The following is a 17,303-nucleotide window of genomic DNA, read 5'->3' on the forward strand; positions in this document are numbered from 1 at the left end:
CGGAGCGGAGCGCTCGGGTCCCGCGGAGCGGCGCTCGGAGCGGCGCGGACGCCGCGCCGGGTGACAGCGGCCCGGCCCGCCGCCGCCCCGCCCCCGGTGCCGGCAGTGCTGAGGTGGCGCTGGCGGCGCCGCCCGGCCTGGGCCCGCCGCCTCCCCGCCGCGCCCGGCTCGAGGCTCCGCGGGGCCCCGCGGGCCGGAGAGGAAGGGGCACGGCCGGGAAGGGGCTTGGTAACCGCGCGTCCTCCCTCCGGGCGCCCGAACAGAGCGCGGGCCGCGGGGCGGCCGGGCACAAAGTGAGCGCCGTGCGAGCACGGGAAACCGAGGTAGGGGAGGAGGCGGCGAGCGGGTTAGGAGGGGAGAAAACGCGCACAGAGCTCGGATTGAAGGCTGGCCGCGTCCGGCAGGCGCCGGTCACGTTGCGCGCTGCCGCAGGAAGCGGTGGAAGGGCTCCATCCTGCCACGCAGCAGCTGGCCGCCGGGAGCGAGCCAAGGCTGGGCGGCCCGGCATACCTGGGGCGGGCAGGAAGCGCGTAACGCCGAGCTGCCGTCGGCTCGGACAGAGCGGCAGTGCGTGGACCCGGGCGAAAGACGGCAGCCGGGTCGGTTGCCCGAAGCTTTAGATGCATCTGGTTGTAAGCACCGTAACGCAGAATGCAAATATTTCTGTAAAATATCACCCGGCTGCCTGTTTCTGGCCACTGGCGTTGGTTGTGTTGGCAGTGCAGCGCGAGACTTTGCTTTTGTTTCCCTTTATACAAACATTTCCGTATGGTTAGGGCTGGCTCTGGCTAGGAGCTATTCTCGGTATGATTTGTTCTCCTATTTAAGCGTGCTCCGAACTCGTGAAGCTTGCTGTGGCCGTGCTGCGGGCAGCCATGAGGTTCGGAACCTGGTGACCCAGCCAGCCGTGTGCTGGCCTGACGTGGCTGTAAGCTTAGTTTCAAAGCCTGCAGTGGGATGGTGAGGAGGTGTGGGCTTCAGACGCAGTGCCGCTGCTTATGTTATGTTTAAAATACCATTCTGATGGCCACCTCCAATTTTGGCCAGAGATGAATCCCTGAGGCCTACAGTATACCAGATGTTTGGGGTTACTGGAGATGGAAAACATTTGTTCTTAGCTTGCCGTATGGGTGACAAAGCAGACATTCACAGGGGTAAGTGCTGCCCTTAGATTTCGAATATCTAACTCTGCTCTGAGGTGTTGCCTGCAAGATCTCCACAGCTGGCGTGGACACACTGAAACCAGCAGCTGTGCCTTGAGGTTATGCTTCGAGGTTATGCGTCGTAGGCTGCCACTATTTTGGTGTAGTTTCACCAGTTTCTCATCCTTCTCCCCCTCTAAGGAGCAGAACCAGGTGATGCTTCCCGGAGATGAGAACTATAACTGCATCCATGCCATTAGCAAAGCTGTGGCCAGAGCCTCACAGCTGCTTGTGGCGAATGGGGTCCTGCTGGCTCCTGCCCTCGGTCCTGTTGGCACCTTGCCCTGAGGCAGCGGCATCCTTGGAGTGACCCAGTGAGCTGAAGGCGGTGTTGGCAGCTCTGTTTGCATGGTGATGTGATCCTCAGCGTACCCAGGGACAGCGAGCAGAGCACGAACATTTCTTCCAGAGCAGACAGCCAGCCTCCCTTTCCTGCACGCCAGCCTTGCAGAGCCTCCATGTGCTGCAGAAGCTGTGCTTCAGGCAACGCGGCTGGGAGCTGTCACCTGGCAGCAGCAGGTCGCTGGAGAATTAATTGTAACATTAGCTCCATTGCTCAGGTGGTGGTGAAGCAGGTGGAAATTGCCTGTGTGGCTTTCACTGAAACACAGATCAGGTCCCTGTGAGCCTGGTGCACTGCTGCTCTCCTTTCCTCCTGCCTCTGTCCCCTGTTCTGTCGCCCCATCAGTGTGATGCAAGATGCCACGTCAGAGGCTCAGCTCTTTGGAGGCTTTTCTGGCACGTTGGGAGAAATGGTGAAGATCGGTTTCCTGAGAAGTGCTGGAGCTCGCTTTTAGAAACAGCAGTGCAGGCTTTGTGTAGGAGAAGGACCTGTTGTGCCACAGGCACTCGGAGGCACTGGATTTCAGGAGGCTGCAGGCCCTGCAGGAGCACACACATGCGGCTGGGGGGTGTGCAGGAACTGTTGCACATCTGACAGCATGTACTTCCCAGGCTTTTATTTTCTTATTTATATTCCCGATCAGTGCTGCAGATGCAGGAGATATAAAGCTCCCACCAACAACCTATTTATTTCAGGATGCCTTCAAAACAGTCCATGTAAATCACTGTGGTGGTGTTTTTTTTTCCTTCGTAATGACAGACCTGGAGCCAGAGTTCAGTGCCTGTTGTATCATCTTATTGCAATAAAAAACCAAGAGGTGGACTGGCCAGCAGCTGCATGTGGATAGTCCTGAGCGTTTGCCTTAGTTTGTGGGGATGTCTGTGTTGATTCACCCAAGCTCCACTAAACTACATTCCTAACTCGTGAGCGATGGCAGTGTTGTTGGCAGATTTTCAGGTTGTTAGTCTCCTCTGACTAGATGTCAACGCTCTCGCTGCAACCCTGAAATTTCATGTCTACCTTGCACATTTGGTGCTAATTGACTGTATTTTTGCCTGTACTGCATGGCTGCTCCTGCAGCTGGTGTGATGAAAGGGCAGCTTCCCCAGGCTTCCTGCTGTGAGGGTCAGCAGGCAGCGGCATTGTCTGCAGCTCTAGTAAAGCATGACAGGTAAAGTGTGGTGAGATGTGACTCAGTAGGAGAGCATCTTGGATAGGATGCAAGTTTGAAACACAGTACAGCAATGCTCTCTTGCAAGTTACAGTAACACGAGTGTCATATTTTCCTGTTGTCTTGGAGCAGCCGCATAAATATTTTTCTTTTCTTTTTCTATAAAGCAAAAGCTGGCAGGCTGACAAACGGGCAGCTTACAGGACGGACTCTCTGGCTACTGACCATTTAGCTGGTAAGTTCCTATTTTGGGAGTGCCAAAGATCTTGGTGTTGCTAAGCATGCTTATCAGAGCGGCGTTCTGAGTGTATCCCCAAATCAGCAGGAGTTCAGACATTTAACTGAGCCGTCTACCAGAGGAGGCAGCATCCTGGGCCTCTTTCATTTTCTCTCCAGGATTACACTGTGGTCTTAGACTCACTATCCAGACTTTTTGCACACCTTTAATAATAGATAGATTAATTAGAGTATCTTTTAGCACCTTGCATTCTCCCCCTTTCTGATGACATTAAGTTGTGCATCCTCTCCCTTCTTAATGAAGAACTTTGCTTTTGGTGTCCACTGTTCTGTGCGTTCCCATCTGGACTAGTAAGAGAGCTGGGCAGATGACTGGTGCTCTAGGAGGCCAATTTCACGATGCTGATTGACAGAGCTTAGCACGCTTTGTTCCCCTGGGTAATTTTTGTGCCCCTCGAATGGTGTTGGTAACAGTGGCACCTCCTCTCTCTCACTCTCCAGTGGCATACCCGGATTGTGTGTGGGTGGGAAGTCGACAATGAGCTCCGTGGCAGTTTTGACCCAGGAGAGCTTCGCTGAACACCGCAGCGGCCTGACTCAGCAGCAGGTGAAAGGTGAGAAAACAGCTGAGTGCCTGTGCCGTGTCTCTAAATGTAGACAGGGCTCCTTGCTATTACAGCGCTCACTACAGGCATCTGATTCCCCACGAGTGTGCGAAAGTTGCCTTCTCCATTCCTGCATGGGTGGCTCACCACACACTCTAGCTGTCCACTGGTGGCAGCACCATGCAGAGCCTGGAGGAAGCGAGCCTCAGATCTTCATGCAGCTCTGACTAGCAACTCTGTTGACTGTGAGACAGGATACATGCAAGAGTGGGGCACTGGGCTGCAGCGGGGCCTGGTTGGATTGGTGTGCTAGACTCAGTCATTTCCTTCCTTTGCTCAGCCAGGTGCTGGGTAAAGTAAGTGTAACTGGCTGGCTCACTGGCGCGTTTCTGCACCCGTCCTCCAGCTGCCAGCTGGCCCACTTGGCACCGTGCAGCACACAACTGAGTTGAGCATAATGTCCTCATACAGACTTTCCCTGGAGTCTGCCCTAACTGTAACACTTCTCCCTGCCTTCCCCTTGGTTGTGTGTGTGTCTCGTCCCTTCTGACTTGCAGCCTTTCTCTGTTCTTTTACATTCCTTCTGCTCAGCCCATTGTCCCCTCATCAAGCTCCTCTTTACAAAGTTTGCAGCAGTGTGCTGTTTTCTGCCACCATTCATTTTCACATTCCCTTTCTGCATCAGACAAGGCAAGTTGGTCATGGCATCTACTGCAGTCTGCTGTACTGAGTTCAGTTGTGCAGAGTTGGCTGTTTCCACAAGCATAACTGTAATAGAATTAATAGTAGTGCACAAGTCACTTACTTTCCCTTTTAGTGTATAAATGTGCTTGCACTGCTGATCAGTAGGGGCATCTCTGCCTGGAGAGCATCTCTAAAGAGATAAATCCTGTTTGCTTCACTTCAGTTACAGCTTTAAACTCTGAAGAAGAGAATGATCCTCCAACCTACAAGGAAGCCTTCCCTCCGCTCCCTGAGAAAGCACCATGTTTGGAAGCTGCCCAGGAACCATCTGGTCCCTGGAGCAAGATCCGACCGATAAAGGCTTCTGTCATCACTCAGGTTGGTGGGAGCAGGCACCCTATCCCTTCCCCTTTTTCTTTCTTCCAGAAAACAGTTGAAACAAAGCTTTCCTCAGAGCATGAAATCCTTCATGTGCCAGATTGGCAGCCTCTTTGCCTCTCAGGGCATGAGGAGAATTGCACCTGAGACCTAGGACCACTCTGGGAGGAGAGGAAAACTGTTGGAAAGCTGTTCAGAGAATGCTTTCAGTCCTTACTGCAGAAATAGCTAGAGCAGGCCTGAAGGGGGGGATTGCAGAAGTCAAGCAGTGAGCAGTAATTTTTAAGTACTCCGGCTGTTAACTTAGCGCTTCTACCTGCCTGACATGCTCTGGGAGGACTCTCAGCATGGGACAGTGTGGCTGCTGCAGCACTCTTGCCCTGTCACTACTCACAGCCTGTGTCCACCTTGGAAGTGCCCATGGGTTATCCAACCCTGGGAACTTAGTCTTTCAGCAGAGTCAAGACAGCAAGAACAGAGGGAGGCACTGGCAATCGAAAGCATACTCACTGTTTGCTGTGCCTTTTCTCTTATTTGTCCTGTGGCTGAGCAGGTGTTTCATGTGCCACTAGAAGAGAGAAAATACAAGGACATGAATCAGTTTGGAGAAGGCGAGCAGGCCAAGATCTGCCTTGACATCATGCAGAAGACAGGAGCTCACCTGGAGCTGTCTCTCGCAAAGGACCAGGGCCTTTCTATCATGGTCTCTGGCAAGCTGGAAGCAGTCATGAAGGCTCGAAAGGAGATTGTCGCTCGGCTGCAGACACAGGTAGGGGGCATCTAACTGTTTCTTACTTCATCCTTGCTCTTCCCCAAGATTGAGAAATGTGTTGAGACCCCTGTGTGTGTCTGCTTATAAGCTGAGGAGGTGTTATTAGATGACTAATTCAGCTTTGCTGTATATTTTCAAAGCACACCGTTGGCGATTTGGAATGGAGGTGATGGTTAAAATAGGGTGCAGAGTTAATTACAGGCCATGGTGTTGTATGAAGGGTGGAGTCTACAATCTGTGAACGCTTGGATTGCAAACAACTTTATGCTGAGGTGCTGGTCCTGGAGGGGATGCAGACCCTTCACACAAAACCACTAGCCTGTGAGAACGGGACTGTTCCACCTACGTCCTTCATGAAGGGATGAGAGAATGAGAGCTCCTGCCAAAAGCTTAGTGCTTGAGGTCAGGGTTCTGGGTGGTGTAATTAAAGCTGCACTAGTAAGGAGCCGCAGCTCCGTTGTTTCAATTGCTTCTTTCAGTCCCGTAGGTTTTGATTCATCACCTTCATATTTTTGAGTTCATAGTCAGGATGGTAGTACTTGTTAGGCTGTATTGCAGCCAGATCTTGTATTCATGTGCAATGTCAAAGGCAGTTAATACAGTAGTTAATATTATGTTTGCTTCAGCGCTATTCAGCCCATGTGTCATACCCTGCCAGAGGGAAGAGAAAGGGACAAACCCTAAGTAATGTGCACCTGAAAAATCAGTTCAGGTTGTGCTATACATGACCCGCTCTCCCCAGATGTACCTCCTACTGCTTTGGCCCCAGATGAAGGTGTGTCTGGATTCCCAACTGCTCCTAGGCTTGGCTGGCTTCATTATAAGAACACAGGGTCGAAGATCAAATGATCTTTTTTCATTTTTTCCATTGTCGTTGGAATGCTGTGCGTCTCATTACTGTTAGTAGTTAAATATTCACAGGAGTCATGAGCATTGTAGCAGTCACAACCTAGGAGGCAAGTAAAACTTCAGTGAGAAGGGAGGAAGTCAGGAATCCCTGCTATAAGACATCTCTTTAAAAGTAGATTGAGGGAAGCTTTTTGGGCCCTTTTTCCAAAAGGTAGTCCTACAGGTAGTCCTGGCAGCGTACGTACTACACTGAAAACCAGTGAGTAGCAGTATCTCATAGCTGTCTGTCTGCTGGGGCAGGTTTCTGGTGTTAAATTTCTGTTTCCTAGGAGTCAGCCTGTGTGTCTTGTTCTCTGAGCAGCAGATGTCAGAGTTCAGATAAACTCCACCCCTGAGCCATCGTCTCAGTTGCTGTCTGGTACTGCATCTGTTATGCTGAAAGAGAGGCATCTCCTCATCTGTGTCCAAAGGCCTTTGCAAATTCTGAGTACTGCTTCTGGACAAACAGAAGGGTTTTGAGGAAAAGATGGGACTTAGTCTCCTCGTGTATAGGCACTGCAGATTAACTGCCGTGGCACAGTATCAGTACTTAGGCAGGATATGCTGGGAAGGCATTGTGTTTCCTCTTTAATGGTACTGCTCAGCAGCATCTAACTTGCTTTCTTGCTTTCCCCAGGCCTGCTTCTGCGGGTCTGCCATTGCAGGCAAAGGTTCTTACACTTGTTTGGTTCCCGTGTTTCAGGCTTCAGCAACAGTTGCCATCCCCAAGGAGCACCACCGCTTTGTCATTGGAAAGAATGGCGAGAAGCTGCAGGACCTGGAGCTCAAAACTGCAACCAAAATCCAGATCCCCCGCCCAGATGACCCCAGCAACCAGATCAAGATCACCGGCACTAAAGAAGGGATTGAGAAAGCCCGGCACGAGATCCTGCTCATCTCTGCTGAGCAGGTACTGCAGTGCTGTGATCTTGCCATTTTACCTCTCCACTGAATGCTGCATGTTAGTAGCTACTGTGGCCATGCTTGGTCGCTGGTATGTTAGTGAGAATGGAGACATGGACTGTGCAGACTGTATGAGCATCTACACCAGCTTCTTCAACTTCCTGATCTCCATTTTGTCCATTTCTTAATTCAAATAAGTTTGTTTTATGTTTGAAGTGGGCCATAATCGGATGCCAGCTTAGCCAAGGCAAGATGTTAGAATGGTGAATACCATAAAACATGAGTAGCAACAGTAGGATTTGTAGCCAGAAGAGAATGGAGATTTATATGGGCCAGAGTGTCAAGTAGGGCACCACTGGGAACGTGTACCCCTGTCTGGCAGAGGTTGTATAACAGAGGGCAGTTCTCACAGTTTTGTTCTTCCAGGATAAGCGTGCTGTGGAGCGGCTGGATGTGGAGAAGGTGTTTCACCCCTTCATTGCTGGCCCTTACAACAAGCTGGTGAGTGAGCTCATGCAGGACACGGGGACACGCATCAACATTCCTCCACCCAGCGTCAACAAGACAGAGATAGTCTTCACTGGAGAAAAGGAGCAGCTGGCCCAGGCTGTTGCTCGTGTTAAGAAGATCTATGAGGAGAAGGTATGGTCCCTATAAGATCCCCATCTTCCTCCCAACGTGTTCAGAGTCCCTCTTCTCTTCTTCTGCTTCTCTCTGTTTACATCTTCCTCGTTTCAGCTCTGACTGCAGTCCTTGCAGTGCATAGCCCTTGATCTTACCATTTCCTTACTCAACAGAATGAAACTTGGGGTGATGTTGCCAGGGAGGTGACAGATGTCTTGTTTTTCTGTCTCATGGGACTCAGCAGACCATGTAGGGCTCCCTTAGTTTGCACTGGTGACACTAAGGAGGGAAGTGTGAAGTCTGCAGTGGTGGCCAGCTGACAGTAAAAGGTTGCTACATAAATAGAAGTTTCTAAAGAGTGAATTTCACTCCAGTTTACTTTCCGCAGCCAACGCTGTGGGTTATTGGGGTGTTTTTTCTCATGCTTAGGTTTGTATTTGTACCAGTTTGGATTTCAACATAGTTAATCAGCTTATAGCCAAGTAACCTACATGGTATTGCGTTACACCACTGCCTTGAGGACAGCTGAGTGTTGAGCCCTGTTGTGCAAGGCCGTGTGCATGGTCTCCTCCATGAAGGAGGACCATTGCCTCAGAATGCTGGTTTTGTACTTTGACTACAAGTCTGTGAGCACAAGGCTTTCTATAGGCAGGGCCCCACTAGGTGCTGGGGTACTGCAGAACCAACATGTTCAGCTTTGCTTTGCTCTTTACTTGGTGCAGAAATTCACTGCATCTGCTGCCTCTTCCTTCCACTCTTGTCCTTCTCTATCCCCCCTGTAATTGATGCCCCAGTGCCTCTGCCCCCACAGAAAAAGAAGACTACAACCATTGCGGTAGAAGTGAAGAAGTCCCAGCACAAGTACGTCATCGGCCCCAAGGGGAATTCCCTGCAGGAGATCTTGGAGAAAACTGGAGTCTCTGTCGAGATCCCACCCACTGACAGTAGCTCGGAGACGGTGATACTGCGAGGCGAGCCCGAAAAGCTTGGGCAAGCATTGACTGAAGTCTATGCAAAGGTACTGAGGAGATGGGCTGGGTCAGATGGGTTAGAAAGTCACATTAGGATATAACTAGGAGCAGCGTGGACGAGTGGAGGAGGAGTGGTCTTTGTTGGGCTGTTAGAGATGCTGTTAGAGATTGCTGCTACTGAGGATACACCGTAGAAATTGGAACTGAATTTTTGTGGAGACTTCTTCCAGTGTGTCCATCAAACAGCTTTTTACATTTTCTGTCTTTCAGGCCAACAGTTTTACCGTCTCCTCGGTCTCTGCCCCCTCTTGGCTTCATCGTTTCATTATTGGAAAGAAAGGACAAAACCTGGCCAAAATAACTCAGCAAATGCCAAAGGTATGGGCAAGCTGGTCAGCTTGAGCACTTTCTATAGAATATGGTTTATTCCAGATCGCTGTTTGTAGAAGAGAAACGTGTTCTAGAGTGAGTGAAACCAAGGAGGAAAAGGCACAGATCATAACATTAAAGCCTCTCTTTCACTGCTGCTTATGCTACTCATCCTAAGTTATTCTTCTGGTTATTCCTTCAGAGGAAGCTTAAGGTGGCACTAGTTGGAGAATTGATGTGGTAACATACTTATAAGTGCTGAATTCAACTAAGCTTTCTTGCTGTGAGTTCATGTTGAGGTAAGGTTAGGTGAGCAACTTCTCTGAAGCCCTTGCAAACATTAAGAACAGCATGAGAGCCACAGGCTCTAGAAGGCCACTGGCCAAATGGTGCATTACTGTCTTCTGAAAGCTCAGGAATAACTTGTGTGTCTTGTGGGAAGGAAAATATCTATTAGTGGCAGGGATTATGTAGGTCTGATTGAGGGCATTGATCTGTCTCATATCTTGGAAAATTCTTAATGAATTCATTGCCTTGTCTCAAGGTTCACATCGAATTCACAGAAGGAGAGGATAAAATCACTTTGGAAGGACCTACAGAAGATGTGAATGTGGCTCAGGAACAGATTGAAGTCATGGTCAAGGATCTGGTAAGTTGGTATTAGTAGTTTCAGTTCATTAGAAGGGGCAGCAGAACAGAGATGTTTCACATTTATGATGTTTTTCCCTGCTTAACAGAACTTGCAGGAGGCGTATCAGGTGGCATATAATCAATGAATATACAGATGTTATAATTAAGAAATAGGCTAAACAGGTTAGCATGCTAGAGGAGAATGGATGGAACGCTTACCCTTGTCCTGGGCTGGCTGAGAAGACTCCAAGAGGAGCAATCTCCAAAAGAGATCCTTCTCCAGTGGCAGTCAGCTCTTAAATGGGGTCTAGGAGAGGTGGAGCCAGGCTCCACTCCTTCCAGTAGCGCAGGAGAATTGTCTTCACCTGTCCTCCCAGGCCTGACTCAGTGCTTGCCTCAGGTGGTCAGTCAGAGGTTCAGGTCGTGATTCAGCAGTTCCCATACAGATGGGTACAAAACCTGTCCACAGCATTCCTGAAAAATCAGCACTGGATCTTAAATCTTTTGCTGCAGATAAGGAAGAACTGTTCAGTTGTAACTAGGGAAGAATAGAAGTCCCTCCAGAGGTTTCACAAGCGTGGTGCTCTCAACTTCAAACAGAGCAGTAACAGGAAGAGTGCTTGTAGCTGGTTACTGGAGTCAGTGCCACTACTGGCAACAGGCAGTTATGGAGGGCATGAGTTGGGAGCAGGGTTGGCCTGTTCTCCATGGCCCTCTGCCATTTGTTGTAGATCAACCGGATGGATTATGCAGAAATCAACGTTGACCACAAATTCCATAGACACCTCATTGGCAAGAATGGAGCAAACAGTAAGTGGTGTGCTTTTCCTAATCCTTCCTACGCTCACACTCCACATCTGTCGTTGGTAGTATCAGGGGTTCTGTAGCTCATCTAGTGTGGTGTCTCCATCACACTTCAGCTGCTCTTCTTGACTGGCATGAGGAGATAAATAGGCAGTAAGTGCTTGGGATGGCTTTAGTGTATGAAAGGGTTGTGAGATGACTTTGCCATGTCATGGAGGAGATTCTGTCTTGGTTGGAGAACTAAAGTTAACTTTTTCTTTTTTTTTTAAATTACTCTGTGTGAATGACATTTTAGCAGCTGATAGGGGAATGTGGGTGTCTGCCAGTAAGTTTCTCCTCATTAAAGAACTTGCAAAGAGAAATGAACAACCATCTTGTGATGTGATGTAAATGTGTGGTGTTTGGGGAGGAAACAAATTCAATGCTTTAGAAAATGAGCATTTTGCTCTCTAAAATGCCACAGCATTTACTTGTGTGGGTCTTGAATGGCACAGATGTGCTCTTGCTGAATTCCAGGGTAGGGTGAGGAGACCCTCACCCCTTTTCAGAGGCTGGTTTACTTCTTAAGCAGACTGAGTGCTGACAATCAGGATGCCTTGTTGCCAGCCTTGGCCTAGCAGGTTGTCACCACCATCCTTGCCTTGAAGTTAACAGGATTAAGGACCTCTACAAGGTGTCTGTACGCATTCCCCCGGACAATGAGAAGAGCAACCTGATCAGAATTGAAGGAGATCCCCAGGGGGTCCAACAGGCCAAGAAAGAGCTGCTGGAACTCGCTTCCCGTATGGTGAGCAGGACGTGATGCTAAGGGAGCTGCAGGGTTTGGGCTGTTGTGTTCCCTCATAACCTTTCCTGGTACAAACGTGTGCCCCTTGCCCAATGAATGATTGGATCTGCTGGCAAGTGTGAGTCCCTGTTTGCAAATGGGCTTCTTTATTTACTTGCCCGCTGTTCTTTGTCAGCCCAGAAAGAATCCTCTCAAGAGGAGAAAAAAAGAAAAATGCTGACAAGTAAGCTGGTATGCAGCAAGTGTGTAAAAGAGAATACAGGGCTGTGCTGCTGAATACTGAGTTGTAATGTGTATTGCCATCAGGAAAACGAACGCACCAAGGACCTGATCATTGAGCAGAAATTCCACCGGACCATCATTGGGCAGAAGGGTGAGCGGATCCGGGAAATTCGGGAGAAGTTCCCAGAGGTGAGGCTTTCCAGGGGATAAGGAATCCAGGGGGGGCACTTGCTGCATGGATAACGGTCTTGTTGCTAAAATCATAAATATAGTGGCTCTGTATTGAATAGATAGGAGAAAATTCTCTTGACCAGAGGCTGCTAACATGGCTGCCCTTCTCTGAATGGAAGAGGGTGTACAGGATCTCCCCAAGCTTTGTTTGTGTCTGACATAGCAGTTCTTGCACTTCCTTGAGGTGACTCTAACTGACTGCTTCTTGCAGGTTATCATCAACTTCCCAGACCCAGCGCACAAGAGTGATATTGTCCAACTGAGGGGTCCCAAAAATGAGGTGGAGAAGTGCACCAAGTACATGCAAAAGATGGTGGCAGACCTGGTAGGGGCACATTCTTCTCTCCCATGCACTTAGGTTAGCCCTGAAACAAAGTACAGCTGTACTGTCACTGTACTTAGTTGGGACTGAAACACCTCCAGGTGACAGAACTCAAGACATAAAGTTCTGGCTGGAGGTAGACAGTCTTGTACAGAGAACTTCCTTGGGTCCATGTTTATTGTCAAAGCTCGTGTTTACCAGGTTCCTAGGATGGGAATTGCCACAATGTGCAATCTTCAGTTGTCCCTTCTTTCTCCCTTAGGTTGAAAACAGCTTTTCTATTTCTGTCCCCATCTTCAAACAATTCCACAAGAACATCATAGGGAAAGGAGGTGCCAACATCAAGAAGGTGAGATAACTTCTCTTTCTCTGGTGCTCAGTACAGTCAACTGCCTTCAACTAAATCCCTATCCCGCTTACTGCTCTTTCCTGCTCATTGGTGATGTGAAATGTAATCTCCAAGGGCTTTCTTCTGACATGGGACACTTCTGAAATCATTTCTTTTCTTTGCAGATTCGTGAAGAAAGCAACACCAAAATCGATCTCCCAGCAGAGAACAGCAACTCAGAGACAATTGTTATCACAGGCAAGAGAGCAAACTGTGAAGCTGCTCGCCACAGAATTCTTGCCATCCAGAAGGAGCTGGTAAGTGACCTTTTGTGGATAAGGGATTTGAAAATGATGGTAGAATACATTAACACACAAGAAATTGTTGTGGTGTGGAATAGCAGGGAGGAAACAAATAGGAGGGTCAGTCTGTTCTTGGCCCTAAAACCTAAGTTCTTAGCAAAAGTTGCCAGTAGCAGGAGAGGAGTATGTCTGTGGTATCTGGCAGTTCTTTCAGGGATGTCTATTTTCGAGGCTTATCAGAATGCAAAAAGCAGTGTTGTCCTGAAGTGTGGTTTGTGAACTAGGGAAGGCTGTGCATTAACTGAGGCCAAGCAGACTGAAAATACTACTTGTTCAGCATCAGCAGGGATGACCCTCATCATCTTGAACAAAGCAAGGAGCTAAGTTAAGATGAAAGACTCACTGGGAGGCTACTCTACCAGTACTGACTTGCCACAATAGCTCGCAGGTTTACGGAGAGCAAACTTGTGCACTTGCACTACTGGATAGCATCTGTTGTTGTCCAAATGGAGGCTCTGACATAGGTCTGCCATCTCCTCGTCAGAGACTGAATTTACATTCACGGTAGTTGCTCTCAGGGTGTAATTCTTCCAAAATTGAATGCACTGTGGGATGATGCAGCAAGCCTGCCTATGGCTGCTTATGTATAAGAGGCAGCCAGTCTCAAGCTCCTGTGATCGGGCGTTTCCTACACACAGCTCGGTGAAGACCTTAGCAATGTGGGAGTTGGGGGATAAGCAGGGTAGACACAAACAGTTTGATTGCAGTTTGATTAACAACCTGATGCTGTCCTTAGGCCAACATCACAGAGGTGGAGGTCTCTATTCCTTCCAAACTGCACAATTCCCTCATTGGCGCCAAAGGCCGCTTCATCCGCTCCATCATGGAGGAATGCGGTGGAGTCCACATCCACTTTCCCACTGAGGGCTCCGGCAGTGACACTGTGACCATCAGGGGCCCAGCCCAGGATGTGGAGAAAGCCAAGAAGCAGCTGCTGCACCTGGCAGAGGAGAAGGTGAGCCCTGACATAAGGAGAGGAGCGGATTGTTTTGGCCAGCTGTTTCTTTTCCAGGGTTCACATGGTCCCCATAGTCTGCTGAGAAGTCTCTCGTGTCAGACAGCATAACCCTCTTTAGAGGGATCTGAGTACAGTCAGAAAGGGTAAAAGTAAACTTGTTGTGACAATGAGTTTTTTCTCTCATGAGTGGAAAAACTGGCTGTAATGCTTCTCTCCCATGTAATACAATATATGCAACACCCATGGCTGGGGGGATATACTCAAAGGCTCCCTACTGTGGAGGTTTTGAATGCTGTTGGATAGCCACACTTCTCTGAAACAGCTGCCTCTGCCGTTTCTCCTTTCCTTTTTCTCCTGATCTCTGAATTCCAGTTCCAGCTCTTACATTTCACTGCATACAAGTGGGTTTGTGGAGCCCTTGGTTACAAGACATTGCTCTGAGTTGTGACCAGCTCACTGGTCACTTTAACTGCAAGAAAGAAGAAACAAACACCTTTCCAATGCCAGCATATGAACGTGTTCTGAGTGGTTGGTCGTCTGCTGTGTGACCAACAGCAGGCAGTCAGCAAAAGGTTTTGCTGTTGAGTGTGAGTCACAGACTCCCAGGGTAGTCTTCTGTGCTCGTGTTCTCGCCAGTTGTGCTGAGTGTAGAGAGAACTCAGCACTGACAACATCTTTCACGTGGTTTTTCCTTTAAGATGTCATACCTTTTTGATTTTGACAGCAAGCTGCATCTGCCTTGCTCTTGCAACATTTTGTATGTACATGGAGTGTGGAGGTAAACATCTACATGCTTGCTGTGGATGCTGATGTCTATTTATTATATACTGACATGTTCCATGGGGATCTGACTTTCAGCAAACTAAGAGTTACACTGTGGACCTCCGTGCAAAGCCAGAGTACCACAAATTCCTTATTGGTAAGGGTGGTGGCAACATCCGTAAGGTGCGTGACAATACCGGGGCACGCATCATCTTCCCAACCTCTGAGGACAAAGATCAGGAGCTGATTACTATCATGGGAACTGAGGAAGCTGTCAAAGAGGCACAGAAGGAGTTAGAGGCCCTCATCAAGAACCTGGTAAGAACTACTATTACTTCTTTCTGCCTGTGACAAGATGCAACGAGTTAGTGTGGAGGACCTGTCAGTCCTAAAGACATGGCTGTTACAAGAGCTTAGGACTTGTTGGAGTGAGATTGTAGTTGCCATTGAGTGCAGCAGTCCAGTGCTTATGACCAGGAAGGGCAGGGCTGACTGGCTGGCTGTCATCTGTCGGCAGGATAACGTGGTTGAAGACTCCATGGTGGTTGACCCCAAGCACCACCGCCACTTTGTCATCCGGAGAGGGCAGGTCCTGCGTGAGATTGCAGATGAATACGGTGGGGTGATGGTCAGCTTCCCTCGCTCCGGCACCCAGAGCGACAAAGTCACCCTCAAGGGAGCCAAGGACTGTGTGGAGGCAGCCAAGAAACGCATCCAGGAGATCATTGAGGACCTGGTATGTCTCAGGAAAGCTGTTCCTTCTGCTCTTTGTTGTTTCAGCAATGTCCTCCTTGAACCTGCTTTATATGAGCAAATCCCGCAGCAAATTTGGGATTTGAAGCTTTGCTGTCAGTATGTAAGGGCTGCAGACTTTGGATCCCAGTCTGGGGCATGGCTGTTGGCTCCAACACGGCCATTTTGTGTGAAGTAGTCTCTCTCCTTTAACCTTCCTCATGGTTTTTAGGAGTGGAAGTAGGAGAGCTTTATGTGGTGTACTTACAGGCAGTAAAACATGGGAGACTTCGTGCACCTCTCTGTGCCTGGTCTGGGGCAATGGCACTCCCTGCCCTTTCCTGTCTTGTTAGTATTGGCTTTTGGAAGTCAGACCTTTGCTCTTCCTTTCCTTCATTCATTATCTTTCTCCTTTCTCCTACTGCTTTCTCCCCTTCAGGGTCATAGAGAGCTTGAGCTTTTGTCTCAGGAGCCTTTAGCATTATGGGCTGGAGGCAGCTTTCGGTAAAAATATTCCATGCTAAGCTCTCAGAGAGAAAACAGATTCCATGAAACGTTTGGTTCTTCCAGTGACAACAGCTGTTCCCTTTCCCAACACCTCGCTGTGTCCATTACGGATTTCACCGTGTGCAAGCATCCTGTTTGCACGTGTGAAAGGGCTGCCTTGCAATAGAGCAACTCTGCTTTCTCACAGGAAGCTCAAGTGACAATCGAATGCACCATCCCACAAAAGTTCCACCGCTCCATCATGGGCCCCAAAGGATCCCGGATCCAGCAGATCACCCGGGACTATGGTGTCCAGATCAAATTCCCTGACAGGGAGGAGAACCCAGGTATACCCGGGGATGCATGTTCACGTGGCAGTTGGGGTGATCAGCTGTGTAGTCCTTGCTCAATCAGTGGAGAAGTGCTACTTAAAATCTGTGCAGAAGTGCCCCCACATGTGCTGTGCAGTGTTCCTGAACGTGGGCTTGGCATGAGCCTTGTCCTCGTGATAACAAGGGCCAGTTTTAGAGGGTGAAAATGTAAACGTGTGTTCTGAACGTGTTTTCACCCCTGAACACAGGGACATTAGTCCCTATCCTGGCCAAAAGCAGAACCCCCCCCTGCTCCTTTGCTCTCCAGGCTTGCCGAGGTTTCTCATGCTCTTCTTGTTGGGTGTACTGAATTAAGCACAGCTGGAGCCTGCATTACCTGTTCTTGTTGGATAGTTTGGCCTACCACCAGCCGTGCTGCTGTAACTTACAGCCAGTGCCATGCAGGTGAGATTCCCTGCTGCTGAAGAAACTGCCAGCCTTACTCACTGCTTCTGTTGACATAGGAGCATGGCCTCCAGTTCTGTAGTGTGGCTGCAGGTCCTCTCTGTGCAGGCAGAAGCAATATCAATGCTGTGCATAAAGGAGGAGATGATCTCAGTGGATGCTCTTGTTCTGCTCAGTGCAGGCTACGCCACGGCAAGCTGCCTGTGTTGTAATGACCAATACCATAGTAGGCTGCAGTGACTGATCTCTTTTGGCAAAGACCAAGACTGAGGATCTGAAGGGGGAGATGCTGAGCAAAGAGGGAGTTCTTGTGCCTTTAACGTGAGACTTTCCATGTTTTCAGCTCCAGTTGCAGAGCCAGCATTGCAGGAGAATGGTGAGGAGGGTGGGGAAGGCAAGGATGGGAAGGATGCAGACCCCAGCTCTCCAAAGAAGTGTGATATCATCATCATCTCTGGTCGCAGGGAGAAGTGTGAGGCAGCAAAGGAGGCACTGCAGGTACGTGGCTTTCTGGGCCCATTAACCTTATGACGTAGTCCTGTCCTGATGTAAGAAGCTCACCACAAGCTTCAGTGGTGGCATTCAGTCGGGATTGCAGTCCAGGTGGTCACTGGCACTAGCTGTGGAAAAGGTCTGTACTGTCCAAGGGAAGGTCTCCAATTGCTCTGTAATCTTGCCTGGTGGCTTGAGTCACAGTGCCTGACCTAGCAATTGCTGCAGCTGTAAGCAGCCCCGAGTTGCTTGCCAGAAGAGCGT

General features: G+C 49.3%; 1 protein-coding gene across 3 annotated transcripts in view; it reads left to right on the forward strand.

Annotated features, from left to right (window-relative positions):
- Window positions 1–17,303, forward strand: part of LOC122161198 (high density lipoprotein binding protein) — a 33,498-nt gene that overhangs the window by 10,355 nt on the left and 5,840 nt on the right. For 2 of the 3 annotated variants that reach the window (XM_042820372.1, XM_042820374.1), the window contains exons 2-21: window positions 2,884–2,951; window positions 3,455–3,567; window positions 4,466–4,620; window positions 5,174–5,389; window positions 6,984–7,190; window positions 7,610–7,825; window positions 8,619–8,825; window positions 9,049–9,156; window positions 9,692–9,796; window positions 10,509–10,587; window positions 11,229–11,368; window positions 11,675–11,779; window positions 12,033–12,146; window positions 12,406–12,492; window positions 12,657–12,788; window positions 13,570–13,788; window positions 14,650–14,871; window positions 15,071–15,289; window positions 15,980–16,118; window positions 16,891–17,045. In XM_042820372.1, coding sequence (XP_042676306.1) covers window positions 3,492–3,567; window positions 4,466–4,620; window positions 5,174–5,389; window positions 6,984–7,190; window positions 7,610–7,825; window positions 8,619–8,825; window positions 9,049–9,156; window positions 9,692–9,796; window positions 10,509–10,587; window positions 11,229–11,368; window positions 11,675–11,779; window positions 12,033–12,146; window positions 12,406–12,492; window positions 12,657–12,788; window positions 13,570–13,788; window positions 14,650–14,871; window positions 15,071–15,289; window positions 15,980–16,118; window positions 16,891–17,045 — 2,901 coding nt within the window. In that variant the 5' untranslated portion in view covers window positions 2,884–2,951; window positions 3,455–3,491. Of the gene's footprint in view, window positions 1–300; window positions 324–2,883; window positions 2,952–3,454; window positions 3,568–4,465; window positions 4,621–5,173; window positions 5,390–6,983; window positions 7,191–7,609; window positions 7,826–8,618; window positions 8,826–9,048; window positions 9,157–9,691; window positions 9,797–10,508; window positions 10,588–11,228; window positions 11,369–11,674; window positions 11,780–12,032; window positions 12,147–12,405; window positions 12,493–12,656; window positions 12,789–13,569; window positions 13,789–14,649; window positions 14,872–15,070; window positions 15,290–15,979; window positions 16,119–16,890; window positions 17,046–17,303 lie in introns of those variants that run through there. The other variant, XM_042820375.1, reaches the window with a different exon arrangement.

The sequence above is a fragment of the Centrocercus urophasianus genome, unplaced genomic scaffold (genome assembly GCF_019232065.1).
Source record: "Centrocercus urophasianus isolate 14NV4802_14NV808 unplaced genomic scaffold, USGS_Curo_1.0 seq_19, whole genome shotgun sequence".
In the NCBI taxonomy this organism is placed as follows: domain Eukaryota; kingdom Metazoa; phylum Chordata; class Aves; order Galliformes; family Phasianidae; genus Centrocercus; species Centrocercus urophasianus.